This window comes from Oncorhynchus mykiss, chromosome 1 (genome assembly GCF_013265735.2).
Source record: "Oncorhynchus mykiss isolate Arlee chromosome 1, USDA_OmykA_1.1, whole genome shotgun sequence".
NCBI lineage: Eukaryota > Metazoa > Chordata > Actinopteri > Salmoniformes > Salmonidae > Oncorhynchus > Oncorhynchus mykiss.
The window spans coordinates 80,473,632-80,492,890 of record NC_048565.1 but is presented as its reverse complement, the minus strand read 5'-3'; the positions used below and the strand labels follow the sequence as shown (position 1 = coordinate 80,492,890).

The following is a 19,259-nucleotide window of genomic DNA, read 5'->3' as shown; positions in this document are numbered from 1 at the left end:
TGTTTCTATCATACGATTGGATAGCACTTTGCTCTGGTCTCTCTATTTCTCTAGTAAGATTGGATAGCACTCTGCTCTGGTCTCTCTGTTTCCATCATAAGGTTGTATAGCACTCTGCTCTGGTCTCTCTATTTCTCTAGTAAGATTGGATAGCACTCTGCTCTGCTCTCTCTGTTTCTATCATAAGATTGGATAGCACTCTGCTCTGCTCTCTCTCTGTTTCTCTAGTAAGATTGGATAGCACTCTGCTCTGGTCTCTCTGTTTCTCTAGTAAGATTGGATATCACTCTGCTCTGGTCCCTCTGTTTCTATCATAAGATTGGATAGCACTCTGCTCTGCTCTCTCTGTTTCTCTAGTGAGATTGGATATCACTCTGCTCTGCTCTCTCTGGTTCTCTAGTAAGATTGGATAGCACTCTGCTCTGGTCTCTCTGTTTCTCTAGTAAGATTGGATATCACTCTGCTCTGCTCTCTCTGTTTCTCTAGTAAGATTGGATAGCACTCTGCTCTGCTCTCTGTGTTTCTCTAGTAAGATTGGATAGCACTCTGCTCTGGTCTCTCTGTTTCTATCATAAGATTGGATAGCACTCTGCTCTCTCTGTTTCTCTAGTAAGATTGGATAGGACTGCTCTGGTCTCTCTGTTTCTCTAGTAAGATTGGATATCACTCTGCTCTGGTCTCTCTGTTTCTCTAGTAAGATTGGATAGCACTCTGCTCCGCTCTCTCTGTTTCTCTAGTAAGATTGGAAAGCACTCTGCTCTGCGCTCTCTGTTTCTATCGTAAGATTGGATAGCACTCTGCTCTGGTCTCTCTGTTTCTATCCAAAGATTGGATAGCACTCTGCTCTGCTCTCTCTGTTTCTCAAGTAAGATTGGATAGCACTCTGCTCTGGTCTCTCTGTTTCTATCATACGATTGGATAGCACTCTGCTCTGCTCTCTCTGTTTCTATCATAAGATTGGATAGCACTCTGCTCTGCTCTCTCTGTTTCTCTAGTAAGATTGGATAGCACTCTGCTCTGCTCTCTCTCTGTTTCTCTAGTAAGATTGGATAGCACTCTACTCTGCTCTCTCTGTTTCTCTAGTAAGATTGGATAGCACTCTGCTCTGGTCTCTCTGTTTCTCTAGTAAGATTGGATAGCACTCTGCTCTGGTCTCTCTATTTCTCTAGTAAGATTGGATAGCACTCTGCTCTGGTCTCTCTGTTTCCATCATAATGTTGTATAGCACTCTGCTCTGGTCTCTCTATTTCTCTAGTAAGATTGGATAGCACTCTGCTCTGCTCTCTCTGTTTCTATCCTAAGATTGGATAGCACTCTGCTCTGCTCTCTCTGTTTCTCTAGTAAGATTGGATAGCACTCTGTCCTGGTCTCTCTGTTTCTCTAGCAAGATTGGATAGCACTCTGCTCTGGTCTCTCTGTTTCTCTAGTAAGATTGGATATCACTCTGCTCTGGTCCCTCTGTTTCTATCATAAGATTGGATAGCACTCTGCTCTGCTCTCTCTGTTTCTCTAGTAAGATTGGATATCACTCTGCTCTGCTCTCTCTGGTTCTCTAGTAAGATTGGATAGCACTCTGCTCTGGTCTCTCTGTTTCTCTAGTAAGATTGGATATCACTCTGCTCTGCTCTCTCTGTTTCTCTAGTAAGATTGGATAGCACTCTGCTCTGCTCTCTGTGTTTCTCTAGTGAGATTGGATAGCACTCTGCTCTGGTCTCTCTGTTTCTATCATAAGATTGGATAGCACTCTGCTCTCTCTGTTTCTCTAGTAAGATTGGATAGGACTGCTCTGGTCTCTCTGTTTCTCTAGTAAGATTGGATATCACTCTGCTCTGGTCTCTCTGTTTCTCTAGTAAGATTGGATAGCACTCTGCTCTGCTCTCTCTGTTTCTCTAGTAAGATTGGAAAGCACTCTGCTCTGCGCTCTCAGTTTCTATCGTAAGATTGGATAGCACTCTGCTCTGGTCTCTCTGTTTCTATCCAAAGATTGGATAGCACTCTGCTCTGGTCTCTCTGTTTCTCAAGTAAGATTGGATAGCACTCTGCTCTGGTCTCTCTGTTTCTATCATACGATTGGATAGCACTCTGCTCTGCTCTCTCTGTTTCTATCATGAGATTGGATAGCACTCTGCTCTGCTCTCTCTGTTTCTCTAGTAAGATTGGATAGCACTCTGCTCTGCTCTCTCTGTTTCTCTAGTAAGATTGGATAGCACTCTGCTCTGGTCTCTCTGTTTCTCTAGTAAGATTGGATAGCACTCTACTCTGCTCTCTCTGTTTCTCTAGTAAGATTGGATAGCACTCTTCTCTGCTCTCTCTGGTTCTCTAGTAAGATTGGATAGCACTCTGCTCTGCTCTCTATGTTTCTCTAGTAAGATTGGATAGCACTCTACTCTGCTCTCTCTGTTCCTCTAGTAAGATTGGATAGCACTCTGCTCTGCTCTCTCTGTTTCTCTAGTAAGATTGGATAGCACTCTGCTCTGCTCTCTCTGTTTCTATCATAAGATTGGATAGCACTCTGCTCTGGTCTCTCTGTTTCTATCATAAGATTGGATAGCACTCTGCTCAGCTCTTTCTGTTTCTCTAGTAAGATTGGATAGCACTCTGCTCTGGTCTCTCTGTTTCTCTAGTAAGATTGGATATCACTCTGCTCTGCTCTCTCTGTTTCTCTAGTAAGATTGGATATCACTCTGCTCTGCTCTCTCTGTTTCTCTAGTAAGATTGGATAGCACTCTGCTCTGCTCTCTCTGTTTCTCTGGTAAGATTGGATAGCACTCTGCTCTGGTCTCTCTGTTTCTCTATTAAGATTGGATAGCACTCTGCTCTGGTCTCTCTGTTTCTCTAGTAAGATTGGATAGCACTCTGCTCTGGTCTCTCTGTTTCTCTAGTAAGATTGGATAGCACTCTGGTCTCTCTGTTTCTCTCATAAGATTGGATAGCACTCTGCTCTCTCTGTTTCTCTCATAAGATTGGATAGCACTCTGCTCTCTCTGTTTCTCTAGTAAGATTGGATAGCGCTCTGCCCTCTCTGTTTCTCTCATAAGATTGGATAGCACTCTGCTCTCTCTGTGTCTCTAGTAAGATTGGATAGCACTCTGCTCTGGTCTCTCTGTTTCTCTAGTAAGATTGGATAGCACTCTGCTCTGGTCTCTCTATTTCTCTAGTAAGATTGGATAGCACTCTGCTCTGGTCTCTCTGTTTCCATCATAAGGTTGTATAGCACTCTGCTCTGGTCTCTCTATTTCTCTAGTAAGATTGGATAGCACTCTGCTCTGCTCTCTCTGTTTCTATCCTAAGATTGGATAGCACTCTGCTCTGCTCTCTCTGTTTCTCTAGTAAGATTGGATAGCACTCTGTCCTGGTCTCTCTGTTTCTCTAGTAAGATTGGATAGCACTCTGCTCTGGTCTCTCTGTTTCTCTAGTAAGATTGGATAGCACTCTGCTCTGGTCCCTCTGTTTCTATCATAAGATTGGATAGCACTCTGCTCTGCTCTCTCTGTTTCTCTAGTAAGATTGGATATCACTCTGCTCTGCTCTCTCTGGTTCTCTAGTAAGATTGGATAGCACTCTGCTCTGGTCTCTCTGTTTCTCTAGTAAGATTGGATATCACTCTGCTCTGCTCTCTCTGTTTCTCTAGTAAGATTGGATAGCACTCTGCTCTGCTCTCTGTGTTTCTCTAGTAAGATTGGATAGCACTCTGCTCTGGTCTCTCTGTTTCTATCATAAGATTGGATAGCACTCTGCTCTCTCTGTTTCTCTAGTAAGATTGGATAGGACTGCTCTGGTCTCTCTGTTTCTCTAGTAAGATTGGATATCACTCTGCTCTGGTCTCTCTGTTTCTCTAGTAAGATTGGATAGCACTCTGCTCTGCTCTCTCTGTTTCTCTAGTAAGATTGGAAAGCACTCTGCTCTGCGCTCTCTGTTTCTATCGTAAGATTGGATAGCACTCTGCTCTGGTCTCTCTGTTTCTATCCAAAGATTGGATAGCACTCTGCTCTGGTCTCTCTGTTTCTCAAGTAAGATTGGATAGCACTCTGCTCTGGTCTCTCTGTTTCTATCATACGATTGGATAGCACTCTGCTCTGCTCTCTCTGTTTCTATCATAAGATTGGATAGCACTCTGCTCTGCTCTCTCTGTTTCTCTAGTAAGATTGGATAGCACTCTGCTCTGCTCTCTCTCTGTTTCTCTAGTAAGATTGGATAGCACTCTACTCTGCTCTCTCTGTTTCTCTAGTAAGATTGGATAGCACTCTGCTCTGGTCTCTCTGTTTCTCTAGTAAGATTGGATAGCACTCTACTCTGCTCTCTCTGTTTCTCTAGTAAGATTGGATAGCACTCTTCTCTGCTCTCTCTGGTTCTCTAGTAACATTGGATAGCACTCTGCTCTGCTCTCTATGTTTCTCTAGTAAGATTGGATAGCACTCTACTCTGCTCTCTCTGTTCCTCTAGTAAGATTGGATAGCACTCTGCTCTGCTCTCTCTGTTTCTCTAGTAAGATTGGATAGCACTCTGCTCTGCTCTCTCTGTTTCTATCATAAGATTGGATAGCACTCTGCTCTGGTCTCTCTGTTTCTATCATAAGATTGGATAGCACTCTGCTCAGCTCTCTCTCTGTTTCTCTAGTAAGATTGGATAGCACTCTGCTCTGGTCTCTCTGTTTCTCTAGTAACATTGGATATCACTCTGCTCTGCTCTCTCTGTTTCTCTAGTAAGATTGGATAGCACTCTACTCTGCTCTCTCTGTTTCTCTAGTAAGATTGGAAAGCACTCTCCTCTGGTCTCTCTGTTTCTATCATAAGATTGGATAGCACTCTGCTCTGCTCTCTCTGTTTCTCTCATAAGATTGGATAGCACTCTGCTCTCTCTGTTTCTCTAGTAAGATTGGATAGCACTCTGCTCTGGTCTCTGTTTCTCTAGTAAGATTGGATAGCACTCTGCTCTGCTCTCTCTGTTTCTATCATAAGATTGGATAGCACTCTGCTCTTGTCTCTCTGTTTCTATCATAAGATTGGATAGCACTTTGCACTGCTCTTTCTGTTTCTCTAGTAAGATTGGATAGCACTCTGCTCTGGTCTCTCTGTTTCTCTAGTAAGATTGGATATCACTCTGCTCTGCTCTCTCTGTTTCTCTAGTAAGATTGGATATCACTCTGCTCTGCTCTCTCTGTTTCTCTAGTAAGATTGGATAGCACTCTGCTCTGCTCTCTCTGTTTCTCTGGTAAGATTGGATAGCACTCTGCTCTGGTCTCTCTGTTTCTCTATTAAGATTGGATAGCACTCTGCTCTGGTCTCTCTGTTTCTCTAGTAAGATTGGATAGCACTCTGCTCTGGTCTCTCTGTTTCTCTAGTAATATTGGATAGCACTCTGGTCTCTCTGTTTCTCTCATAAGATTGGATAGCACTCTGCTCTCTCTGTTTCTCTCATAAGATTGGATAGCACTCTGCTCTCTCTGTTTCTCTAGTAAGATTGGATAGCGCTCTGCCCTCTCTGTTTCTCTCATAAGATTGGATAGCACTCTGCTCTCTCTGTGTCTCTAGTAAGATTGGATAGCACTCTGCTCTCTCTGTTTCTCTCATAAGATTGGATAGCACTCTGCTCTCTCTGTTTCTCTAGTAAGATTGCTTGTCAATGGCCTCTATGCATTCCGTACACCCAGAATATAATATATATGTACTCGTTTTTCCAGCATGGCCGGCCATATTGGCTTGTGGCGGCTGAGGAAGCATGTGTGTGTTCTTGTACGCTAGCGTCACAAGAAATGAGAGCCTAGTGTGTGTGTGTGTGTGTGTGTATGTGTGTAGACAAGTTGAATAATGGCTGACTGTTTTCCACTCTTTGCTCTGTTTTCTCTCTTTGATTCAATCAGCCAGTGTCTGTCCATTGGTGTTCTCTCCATCCCACTGCTTTCATGTATCAGCCACTCCTGTAGCTCCAGTCATTCTAGACTTTACATCCCTCTGTACTGGACAGCACCTCAGTCCAGACCTCACCTTACTGTGGGACAAACAGGCAGAAAGGTCAGCTAGGGCCAGTTTATTACAAGTAATTTCCTGTCATATGGGGCTGTTACATTGCAGTCTCTTCTTGTGGACTAGTATTCAATGACTCATGCAGGAAACAATAGACAGTATAATAGGAGCAAATGAATGAAACTGTGGTCAAAGTATTAACTGATTGGACTAACCAGAGCCCTGCTCCTGATGATTTAACCCCCTCTTCCCTCCTCCCTCCCTCCCCTAACTGCGGTTTCGACTGGACACTGCAGTCCCGGCTGCCTCTGATGTGTCGGAGAGCTCTGGCATTGACCCAGTAGCCAGTAAAGTTGTCATTTCCCTCCAACAGAAAAAGTGCTCCGTTCAGCACAAAAGCCCAGTGCTGCTCAGAATCCTAAACAGACATCAATTAGTTGACTTACAAAACCCTGCTGTTAAAACTACTTCCACGTTCCCGTCCTCTCACTCTCCACACCTCTCTTTCTCTCTCTCCCCTTTCTTTCTCGTTCTCGCTCTCGCTCTCTCTCTCGCTCTCTCCCTCTCTCGCTCTCTCTCCCTCTCTTGTTCTCTCTCTCTCTCGTAATCTCTCTCTCGTTATCTCTCTCTCTCTCCCTCTCTCTCTCCCTCTCTCTCTCTCTTGTTCTCTCTCTCTCTCTTGTTCTCTCTTGTTCTCTCTCTCTCACTTGTTCTCTCTCTCGCTCTCTCTCCCTCTTGTTCTCTCTCTCTCTCCCTCGCTCTCTCTTGTTATCTCTCTCTCTTTCTTGTTATCTCTTTCTCTTCTCATGGCATTACTGTGTGAGAATCCATATTCCCATTTGGGAGACTTAGGGCTAAATGAATTGTAACTAGCCAAGTATTGGCTTTTCTGGAGAAAAAAGCACAGAGTAGAGCAGAAGTGAAGTCTAGCACCATTTGTCTCCCCATCTCATGATCATTATTTCCTGGAGGCCTTCTCTGTCACGGGTTGTGGGGATGAGGCAGGGCAGGACATGTATACATTCATCCTGGAGAATTTGGATGAGGACACAAATAGGGTAGCTACGGGGGGAACTAATCTGAGGATTCCAAATGGATTTCTGGGCACTGCCGAGGCCATCTAATGATTTTACACAGCCAGTTGGGATCAAGAGGTCTGACATGCACACAGACACACACAGTGTATACACACACTTGCGGTCAAACACACACACAGCATGTCATTCCTAAGGGTGACGGGTACAAATTTGTGCTGGTTTCAATGATAATAAGCCGCGTAACGCCGGACTGTTCTATTTTGGCCTGTGTGTGTGGATGCTAGGCAGGCGCACAGCTGATTCTAGGGAGGGTTTTCCAGGTTGCCATATTGGCGTCCGTATGCCCGAGACAATTTAACAAACTCCTTTGGGACTGTGGATGAGAAATCCCCAACAGTCCTGGTTGGCTTATATACATGTTATAGAAGTATTACACTGGTACTGTAGCCGTAATTGAACCAATGGCAGTCTCATCTCTAACACTTCTATTGGGACATGTATGTAGCAGGCCTACACAGCAGACCATCTCAGCTCATTGGCTTGGTTGGATCGATACAACCAGTAGTCCCTTTCTGTGTCCATGTTGTGATTCATTTACGTGTCTGCTCAGAGTGACCATGGTGTCTTCTGTAAGGTTCCATACGAGAACGCCCTCCGTCCTTCCTTCTGTCCAGGGCTCATGTTGTCTGGGGAGCTCTGTTCTGCTCTGACCTACTTGGCCTAATGATGGTCGATGCCAACTGATCATGTTTAATTGGTAGGCCCAGAATGGGTGCCAATGCTACGCAGTCAGAGAATTCACCTGATCTGGGACAACATCAACAGACATGTTTTACTGGCTGTCCTTTCATTAAAAAAAGAGAGACATTTGGGCCCCTGGAGCTCTGTTTTACCCTTTAGGGCTCACAGTTGGTCGTGGCTCGGGCCAAGTTTGATTTTTCCTGGTAATAAAAAACTCCTCTCCCCCTAACTATGTCCATAAAACACTGTTGGCTTTACTCATAATAGTTTACCTTGACTACAGTGACAGGAATACAGTATCTGTCTAAAAACAGGACATGACATGACTCGACAGGACTCCCATTGGTATTGGCACCTGGATATGTGTTGTGTTGCATTGGTAGAGATGTGTTGTGTTACATTGGTAGAGATATGTTGTGTTGTGTTACATTGGTAGAGATGTGTTGTGTTACATTGGTAGAGATGTGTTGTGTTACATTGGTAGAGATGTGTTATGTTGTATTGTGAGTTGGTTATGTAGGGATGTCACCTTGACCATGTCAGAGCAGGGCAGTAGACAGACATGGAGCCCCCTGGGCCTCTTCCAGGTCTACATGTTATAACTAGACTCCCAGTCATCCTATCAGCTGAAACATTAGCACAATATACAAGCACCATACAGACAGTCCCAGCCAGCCCATATGCACTCCAGCTATTCAGCTGCCTTCTCTACTCCCAGGCAGGGAAAACTTTAGTTACTATTGGCCGACCGAGCCAATCTCAACTCTGGAGATGTGTCCTGTCCTTGTAAAAGCTTTCAGGATGATGATCAAGGTAATTGACTTGGACTACAGTAAATGTGCTGGTGGTTGATCAGTTTAACACTATCGCACCCCGGTGTTGAGGAGGAGTATGGAGGGGGTGACACTGTGGGGATGGCTGGGGTCGATGTGGTTGACTTTTAGAAGAGGACAGAGTCTGGATTGATGCAGTAGATGTGCGTTGTAAAAGTGGGACAGCAAACGTTTATGTAAGGCTCTGATTAGGGATTCAGCAGGCCACAAGCATTTCCCACAAGCCCCTGCTCTAACAAGGCTTTCCACTCAGGGAAATGTTGAACTGTTAGCACTAAAATCTGAACAAGTGAACTCTTCTTGCGCAACTAGACGAGGACTTTTTCCAATGTAAGTCTGCATAAAGCAGACACATTCAGATCTTCAAACAAGCACCCCGGGAATGTATTAAACCTCACTGTCGGAGCAAGATACTTGATTAGAAATCAGATTTTCTGTGTGATGAAACCATAATCACAAAGACTCTTCATACTGTGGTCTAATGAAACAAATACACAGATCCAATCCCAGCCAGTGTCTGGGGCTTTTAAGCACTGATTGGAAACCTGTGTGTGTTCTGCGGCTTACATGGGAGCTGACCTGTCTTGGACAGTCAGCTCTGCCGGCTGGCCTGTTCACCTCCTGGCTGGCCATGTTACAGCTGATGTTGTAAACTCTTTGATCTGGGGACTCCCTGGGATCCTCTCTCTCTGTCTCCGGGATACAACTCCATATTAGGAGAGCAGGAGAGACAGAGACAGAGACAAAAAGAGAGAGAGTTGGGAGAGAGATGAATCATTTTGGTTCTGGTCACCTTTAAACACAAATTCTAGTGATTAGGCCTTGTCATAAACCTGAGGACAGACAGATATGGGAGTTTTCACTGGCAGAATGGTTCTCCATGACACAGGATGAGGCTGGGTCTGACGCAACATGTTCTGTAAATATACAGTCTGGGCCGTGTTCAGAGACCGAGGACAAACTACCTCCCAAAGAGAGGAACGTTCATAAAAGTGAATAGACTGGTTAGTGATCATACACAGACTCCATCATTAATGTACTCAAACAGTCATAGAGACAGAAATATAGACACACAGGCAGACAGGCAGATTGTACTCAAGATAGGAAGCAGCCATCTATAAGGATGAGCAGTCTAAAAACAGACCTTAGATAAAACCGCCGGAGTCACTGAGAAATGACCAGCTGCTCTGAGAAATGAAGGATGCTCATTTAGCCTCCTGAATAAGTGAAGAATTTCTAAAAACAGAGATGCAGTCGGTTTCACATGATAATACGTCTCCCTCAATATTAGAAGACTATTTATATCTATCACACTGTCTAATCGCTTTCTCTAATGGTCATATGCCATAATGATTTCAGGGACTTTTTAGGCCTTTCTTTTCCGTATTGATCTGCACATTATAATGTTGCTGTTCCATTACGGTTGGCCTTCTTCAGCAGTGTTTCTTTCTTAGTGTTATTTCCTCAGTTTGACAATATTGTCATGAGTCTTCTCCTGGAGGCAGAACTGAGCGATTTCCCCTTAGATAGGCCAGCTGCAAAGTCAAAATTGCCTATATTGTAAACATTTATGAAAACAAAAATGTTCTTTTGGGATTTAATTTAAGGTTAGGGTTAACAGTGTGGTTAAGGTTTGGGTTAAGGTTAGGGTTATGTTTAAATTTGATGACTTTGTGGCTAGTGACCACTCTGCAGAGCTGACTCCAGGACATGATTCATGATGAAAAATGCTAACCTACATTATTTCCAGGTAGAATGATCCTCAAATTCTCAAAGCAACATCCTGGCACTACGCTTGTCAGTAGAAAGCGAATAGAAGCCAAAGTCTTTTCGGCCTTAAAGGGGAAACAGAGCTGGAGACATTGCTATCAATTGGGGTAACTTGTTGCGATTGCCAGTTAAAAACTAGCAATGTTTCTGTCGGCCTGTGCCTGAGAGAGCTGTGGTTTTTGTCCATGGTTATGCTACAGAGTGATTATTAGACTAGATGTGTCTTTTGAAACCGCACATGAAAACAGACCACCCCCACACTCACACTCACACTTTGCACCCACGCTAACACACACACACACACACACACACACACACACACACACACACACACACACACACACACACACACACACACACACACACACACACACACAAACACGCCTTTGTTTTGTCTGAATCTAAAATCCGCCCACCCACAATCTGCTTGCACAAACACAAACATTTAATGGATTTGCCGCCCCAAAGGCCAATCTTTATGAAAACAAAGCTACTTGTTGGTGGGTTTCGTTAGACGAGGATTGGTTTGATTACTGAGACATTAAATTGTCTCTGTAAACCACAGTAAATACACAGTACCAGTACCAGGCCCTGGTGTCGTCAACGTGACGGAACGCTGTGTAGACTAGGTGAAAAGTCTGAGGAACACCATTCTGACATACTGCATTTTCCGAGCTTAAAAAATGTGTTCCCTTCTAACCTGAATTTTCCGATCCAAATACGTCCCGCTCTGTTGTGTGTTTTATTGCTTCCTGTGTGTGACAGGGGAAACTCCTAGCTCCTGCATGCTGCCTGCTAACGCTCATAGCACCATGGCAACAAGCTGGACAAGCCACAGGGCCTCTCTCTCTCTCTATTTCTCTCTCTCCCTCTCTCTCTCTCTCTCTCTCCCTCTCCCCCCCTCTCTCTCTCCCTCTCTCTCTCTCTCTCTTCCCCTCTATCCCCCTCTCACTCTCTGCTCTCTCTCTCCCTCTCTCTCTCTCTCTCTATCTCTCTCTCTCCCTCCCTCTCTCTTTCTGCTCTCTCTTTCGCTCTGTTCTCTTCCCCTCTCGCTCTCTCTGCTCTCTCTTTCTCTCTGCTCTCTCTCCCACTCTTTCTCTCTGGTCTCTCTTTATCTCTTTCCCTGCTCTCTCTATCTCCCCCCCTCCCTTTCTCTCTTTCATTCTCTCTCCTTGTTCATTGCTCTCTCTGCTCTCTTTCTGCTCTCTCTATTTGGCGAGAGCTCTGATTTACTGTACAGTTTGATTGGTGTGTGGTAGCATCATTGGTATTAGTGTTTCATTAGCATAGTGTACTGTTAGCTCCTGTATCATAGGTTGTTTTATAAGTGTTGTGGGGCTGTTAATGTTGGTACTTCGTTTGGCTAGTCTACCAGTGGTTTGAGGTAAAGCAGTGAGGCTCTGTAAGTCTAGCTTTGTGTGGTATGTCTGTCTGTGTGGTATGTCTGTCTGTGTGGTATGTCTGTCTGTGTGGTATGTCTGTCTGTGTGGTATGTCTGTCTGTGTGAGCTAGTTTGAAGTCCTCTCCTTCCGTTAGCTGGTTTTTGCTGAGTCTATTTCTATCTCTCCCATCAGGCATGTGAGGAGATGTCAGCTGGCGTCCCTTTAGCCCAATGCTGAGTTGAAAAGCACCCCTGTGTGTGTGTGTGTGTGTGTGTGTGCGTGCGTGAGTGCGTGCGTGCGTGCATGTGTGTGGTGTGTGTGCGTGTCGCTGCGAGTCACACTCTTTACAGGGCATATTCCTTAGACACCAGTGTCTACCGGACGCTATGATATTGACAGGCTGCTGGTTTTTACACTCTGTAAGAAGAAGCCTTTAGATTGAGTGACCTTTTACTGCAGTTGGTTAAATCAGGCTCAGACACAGTGTGGTTCTTGGTAGTCTTAAACAAATCTACTTTGAAATTAAAGTATCCACCTCAGACACAGTGTGGTTCTTGGTAGTCTTAAACAAATCTACTTTGAAATTAAAGTATCCACCTCAGACACAGTGTGGTTCTTGGTAGTCTTAAACCAATCTACTTTGAAATTAAAGTATCCACCTCAGACACAGTGTGGTTCTTGGTAGTCTTAAACAAATCTACTTTGAAATTAAAGTATCCACCTCAGACACAGTGTGGTTCTTGGTAGTCTTAAACCAATCTACTTTGAAATTAAAGTATCCACCTCAGACACAGTGTGGTTCTTGGTAGTCTTAAACCAATCTACTTTGAAATTAAAGTATCCACCTCAGACACAGTGTGGTTCTTGGTAGTCTTAAACCAATCTACTTTGAAATTAAAGTATCCACCTCAGACACAGTGTGGTTCTTGGTAGTCTTAAACAAATCTACTTTGAAATTAAAGTATCCACCTCAGACACAGTGTGGTTCTTGGTAGTCTTAAACAAATCTAATTTGAAACTAAAGTATCCACCTCAGACACAGTGTGGTTCTTGGTAGTCTTAAACCAATCTACTTTGAAATTAAAGTATCCACCTCAGACACAGTGTGGTTCTTGGTAGTCTTAAACAAATCTACTTTGAAATTAAAGTATCCACCTCAGACACATGGTTATGGACTTTAAAAAATAAGACACCTGTACCATGTCAGATATAGAGTTGAAATGTATTCCATGCATCACAGAAGACTGAAATATAACAAAACTGTTTGACATAGAAACACTGGATTTTTTAAATATTCTTTTTAAACAATGTTTTTATAAATTATGAAATTATGAAAAATATTCATAACATTCCAACCATGAGGCCTCTAGAGTGCGATTTGACACAGGAAATGGCCACCGTCAAAAACCACTCCCAAGGATAGTGTGAGAGGATTATTTTAAAAATCCTAGTTTCCCTAAACCTCACCCTAACCCAAACTCATACTTTTCCCTAACCCTAACCCTAACCCTAAACCTCACCCTAACCCAAACTCGTACTTTTCCCTAACCCTAACCCTAACCCTAAACCTCACCCTAACCCAAACTCGTACTTTTCCCTAACCCTAACCCTAACCCTAACCCTAACCTTAACCCTGACCCTCACCCTAACCCAAACTCATACTTTTTCCTAACCATAACCCTCACCCTAAACCTCACCATAACCCAAACTCGTACTTTTCCCTAACACTAACCCTAACCCTAAACCTCACCCTAACCCAAAAAAAAAGGAAAAAAAGAGTCTATATACATAAAACTAACCCTAGCTCCTAACCCTAACCCTAAATCTATTTCTAACCCCAATTCTAACCTTAACCCTAAACCTCCTAGAAATAGAATTTGACCTTGTGGGGACCAAAATTTGGTCCAATTTTTGTTTGTTTACTATTCTTGTGGGGACACACACACTCAAACTTAAACACACTCAGCCATGAGGGACTAGGGGTTAGCTTTGCGCTACACACACACAGATCTATCCCATCCTCTCCTAACCTAGTTGTGGCACTCTAGAACCATTTTGCCAAGATCTGGAAACAATCTACACTAGAGCTGTTTTGGTGGCCAAACACCACATTGCTGTGACAACCCAGGGATGTACTGTAGACTGCATGAATTTGTCATTGAAAGGAATGAGTTAAAAGCCTTTCACTTACTTATTAATCCACAGATTGGGTTTCTCTGTGGCTGGGTGGTGTGTGCTGCGTAGGAGAGAATCATGACAGTTTTAAGGCTGTGACTCGATGTACTTTCCACCTCTCCTCTCAAGTGACACCAGTGACAGATTGGCCGTAGAATCAACCCCTACAACAGATGGATTTTCACTATTCAATAAATGTTGATCTGCCAGACAAATAACATACTAGATCACTGAAAATACAGTGTCTGTGAATGAAAGTGGGAAAGAGGGCAGTAGTTAGTATGGCAGAGAGAGAGAGAGAGAGAGAGAGAGAGAGAGGGGCAGAGAGAGAGACAGAGAGAGAGAGAGAGAGAGAGAGGGAGAGAGGCAGAGAGAGAGAGACAGAGAGAGAGACAGAGAGAGAGAGACAGAGAGAGGGAGAGAGAGAGAGAGAGAGAGAGAGAGAGAGAGACAGAGAGAGAGAGAGAGAGACAGAGAGAGAGAGACAGAGAGAGAGAGACAGAGAGAGAGAGAGAGAGACAGAGGGAGAGAGAGAGACAGAGAGAGAGAGAGAGACAGAGAGAGAGAGAGAGGGAGAGAGAGACAGAGAGAGAGAGAGAGAGAGAGAGAGGGGCAGAGAGAGAGAGAGAGAGGCAGAGAGAGAGAGAGAGAGAGAGAGAGAGAGACAGAGAGAGAGAGAGAGAGAGAGAGAGAGAGACAGAGAGAGAGAGAGAGAGAGAGAGAGAGAGACGAGAGAGAGAGAGAGAGACAGAGAGACCACAATGTTTATATTGGTCACATAAACTAACAGCTGTGAAGACATTGTAATTTAAAGACTAAATCACAGCCTCTCTCTCTTTCACTACATGCTATGCTGCCTCTCTCATGGGGCATTTCGTACAGCTGGTTCTATACCCTGACTACTGATATGTACAGCAATGATCACTCCTCTCTGAGTGGAGGAGTGGGAAATGATTGTAATGCCTGTGAAACTGTGAGGGTGAGGGAAGAGCCATTTTCTGAAGATCTCCCCTGCCGGGCCTGTGATTCCAGGCTGACTGTACTGTAGTCCCAGTGAGGGACCAATCAAACTGTAAGGACATCTGTGATTTGATTTGCCTCTGATTCTCAAAGCCTTCCCAACATGAACAGAGGGCACATACACACAGCCAGCGTGATTTCACAGATTTTAAGATGTTTATAAGGCACAGGGTCAACATGAATTATTATTTCACTGTGTGGATTCTGTGGACCAGCTTATCGTATACATAGTTCCTGTCTGCCTCAGGGTCCATGTCATTAGTTCTACAGTATATCACCACTGGTCACTCCTGGACCAATAGCAAGAGATTAGGCCCTGGTCCAAATCTGTAACCAATAGCTACTGCCCTTCCTGATAACAGCCTATTGACTCTGTCGAAGACCGCTGCCAAAACCAACACTGGGACTTATTCAAGCCTTTGATTAATCAAGAAAGAGGTCAACAGTTTGATTCTGTCACATTGGATTCATTGTGAAATGTAATCCGTTGTCTCCCTTTACAAGAGTTGGCAGTGGTGTCTTCTGTGGGTATTGTTAAGGAGAGGAAGTACTTCGATGTTTGAGGGGAGAGGGGGGTCACTTAGTGTTGTTACAGATGCCATGGGATGGAGCTGGGATCGTTATGGGGCGAGGGAGGTTATTGGGAGGTGTTAAGGATGTGTTAAGGATATGTTTTGGATTAGTTTGATTGGTTATAGAGCAGAAGGGAGTATCTGGATGTCTGGATGTTGAGGAAAATGTCCAGCAAGGAGAGGTTTATTAGAGGAACAGGAGAATTCAGGGCCTTGCAGAGGGAAACAGAGTGAGGGATTTTACGCCATTGTAGCTGGAGAGGAGGTAGGAGGAGGTCAGAGGGAGGTAGGATGAGGTCAGAGGGAGGTAGGAGGAGGTCAGAGGGAGGGAGGAGGGGGTCAGAAGGGAGGGATGAGGGGATCAGAGGGAAGGGAGGAGAGGGTCAGAGGGGAGGAGAGGGTCAGAGGGGAGGGAGGAGGGGGTCAGAGGAAAGGGAGGAGATGGTCAGAGGGGAAGGAGGAGGGGGTCAGAAGGGAGGGAGGGAGGAGGGGGTCAGATGGGGAGTAAGAAATACAGACACAAATTCAAATGGTTGTCCTTCAGCATTTCAGCCTCAACGTTAATATGCAACACCCAGAATCACACACTCCCACACACCCAATGAATAATAAGTAGTACTTTTTAAGGTACATTTTAAGGTATGCTGCATTTAAAGCGGGTGAATGTAGTGCTATGGGGGTCAGGGCTGTTTTCTCAGTAAACAACACAGAGTCTTACAGTCAGTACACACCCAGCCTATACAGACAACACTACAGGGCTGTTTTCTCAGTAAACAACACAGATTCTTACAGTCAGTACACACCCAGCCTATACAGACAACACTACAGGGCTGTTTTCTCAGTAAACAACACCGAGTCAGTACACACCCAGCCTATACAGACAACACTACAGGGCTGTTTTCTCAGTAAACAACACCGAGTCAGTACACACCCAGCCTATACAGACAACACTACAGGGCTGTTTTCTCAGTAAACAACACCGAATCAGTACACACCCAGCCTATACAGACAACACTACAGTGAGTGGGAGTTAGATGACTAAATCTTTCAGCATGTTTTTTGGATGTAAACAAAACATACACTGCAAAGTCTCTTTAAAAGACAGGGTGACTTGGGGGGCGTTTGCACCAAGCGAACAGTTGGTGTAACTGTGGTGTTTGGGTCTCTGTTTTTGCAGGTAAATGGTATTTGCTTTTAGATCAGTGAGTGGTGTGGTGGTGATGTGTTAGAATAACTATGGAATGATTAACAGTGCGACCTCTTGTGAAGAGAGGTGTTTTGCCTGCAGTACAGTATTCCACTGTGTTGCCGTGGGTGATGCTGCATTGGGTCAGTCAGAGTCCAGCTCAGCACTTCTAGGATCAGTCTGTCTGTCTGTCAGACCCCTCTCAGGGCTGGACCACAGCTAGGACACCTCACCTAAACACTCAGATCTACTTAGAAATAGTCAGTACCTGACGCCCCACTTCAACAGATGTGTGTGTGTAGCAGGAATTTAAATAGACAATATCATCATAAAGTGTGATGAGAAATTAGGCGCTATACATTACTGTGATGTTATTCCTTCTAGTGACATTTTTCCGTTCATTGATCAAAACATACAAAATCATCTTAGTTTTCTACTCATCTTCCTCTCCACCTGTTGTCTTTCAGATGTCAGCGTGGTTTGTCTGCCTGCTGCCTGCCTCTGTTCTGTTCTCTCTCCGTTTCCTCCTTTTATACTCCGACCTGTTGTTTCCTCACTGTCTCTTCCTTTTCTTCTCTTCTTCTCCTCCTTCAGCAAAATGATCAAGGTCAGAATCGTTGACGACGAGGAGTATGAGAAAAACAAGACCTTCTACTTGGAGATGGGAGAGCCTCGCCTGATGGAGACCAATGACAGTAAAGGTGGGGGAGATAGTCCTGAGGGGTACAGGTCGTGGGGGTCAGACCCCTCTACCCTGACCTCTGACCCTGGGCCCGGCGTCCGCTGCACTGCGCTACACTGCATGTTCACACCAGCAGGGGGCACCAGGAGGAGGCTGCTGTGTAGAGTTCATGTAACCACAGGACAGAGTAGGACTACCAGTTACACGCACCAAGCAGCGGGCTCCTCTCCCACTCAGTGTGCCCTCAGCAGACGTGAACGTGCGGCAGCCCACCTCGTGTCACCACCACCTCTCATTCCCACGACTGGTCAAGTGTGTGTGACTGTGATTGTGCGTGTGTGTCCTTGTGCCTGTGCTTATGTGTGTGTGTTTAACATACATGGTTCCAACTCCCCTACGTTGTTGTCTTGTGTCCCTGCAGGAAGACCATAGCCATTAAAATACTTGACCGTGAGGTGTATGATAAACACAGCTACTTCACCCTAGAGCTGCAGACGCCACAATGGAGAAGGAGAGGCCGGACAGGTGTGAGAGAGCTGACCAACTAAACACACTGGGGTTGGAGCTCACTTTGCTCCTCTCCTCTTGTCTTTTATCCTCTTCTCCTTTACTCTGTTACTTTCTCCCTCGCTTTTCTGTTCTAATCTGTTCTCCTCCACCTCCAAAGTCTCTATTTGACTCAGTGCACACACACCTTTCCTCCCTCGCTCTCTCCCTCCTGGCTTACTGCGATTCTCACTTTGCTCAACTTCCTGTGTCAAATGGCCTTAACAATTCACGCCTACAAAGACAATGCTCGTCCAACTCTGTCCTGAAGAGCCCTAGTGCATTAGTGGACATATGCTTGACTAAAATGTCGCATTCTGATGATAGGATATTTATAGGATATCCTTCCCACCAAGTATCTCTATCCCGTATTCATCACAAGGAATGACAGAAGAAACAGTGGAGATAATGGTAGATATTAGATTGTTTTATCACCCACCACTCCTGGCCAAAAGTGTGTGTGTGTGTGTGTGTGTGTGTGTGTGTGTGTGTCTGCTCCACTCAGTTTGTCCTTAGTACCTCACAAAAACCCTCTTAGTTTCAATCTCAACTCTGAAACATTAATAACTGGTCCACCCCTAACTGTTTCTCCGTCATTTATGGATGTGAAATGTTCCTAGTAATGTCACTCGCGGTTTATCTATTAATAACGCCACGTTTACCATACAACCCGATAGAGATTTACGATACACTGATCAAAGAGTGAGGTTTAATAAAACATAAATACAGGATGAAGATCAACCCCCCCCCCCCCCCCCCCCCCCAATCCTCGAGATTCACGACAACCTGACAAGTCATAAAAGAAGATCAAAGTCTTGTTCAGTCTAACGATGCCAGATCCCTGAGAAAATACGATTCCATGGAAGAAATTTAATCTCTGCTTTCTCTGGAGTGAAGCTTTAAAATACTTTATTTTACAACAGGAGGAATATGATTCAACCTGTTAGCACAAAAGCGCTGCCATTAACAGTGATGCTAAAGTATTTCCTGTGTGTTTTAGTGTCGTCGTCGTAGAAGCTGGTGACTGCTGGGAGTTTTATGATCAAGCCTATTGGTCCCTCTAATGTCCCTTCTGTCCTTCTGATTAAACCCACTAAGTTACCCTCTAATGTCCCTTCTGTCCTTCTGATTAAACCCACCAAGTTACCCTCTAATGTCCCTTCTGTCCATCTGATTAAACCCACCAGGTTACCCTCTAATGTCCCTTCTGTCCTTCTGATTAAACCCACCAAGTTACCCTCTAATGTCCCTTCTGTCCATCTGATTAAACCCACCAAGTTACCCTCTAATGTCCCTTCTGTCCTTCTGATGAAACCCACCAAGTTACCCTCTAATGTCCCTTCTGTCCATCT

The 19,259-nt window shown here is 44.6% G+C and overlaps 1 protein-coding gene across 2 annotated transcripts in view; it reads left to right on the top strand.

Moving 5' to 3' along the window:
* The window catches only part of slc8a1b (solute carrier family 8 member 1b), a 237,664-nt gene that overhangs the window by 154,250 nt on the left and 64,155 nt on the right, over positions 1-19,259 (top strand). Inside the window, exon 3 of one of the 2 annotated variants that reach the window (XM_036986620.1) lies at positions 17,783-17,886. In XM_036986620.1, coding sequence (XP_036842515.1) covers positions 17,783-17,886 — 104 coding nt within the window. Of the gene's footprint in view, positions 1-17,273; positions 17,381-17,782; positions 17,887-19,259 lie in introns of both variants that reach the window. The other variant, XM_036986617.1, reaches the window with a different exon arrangement.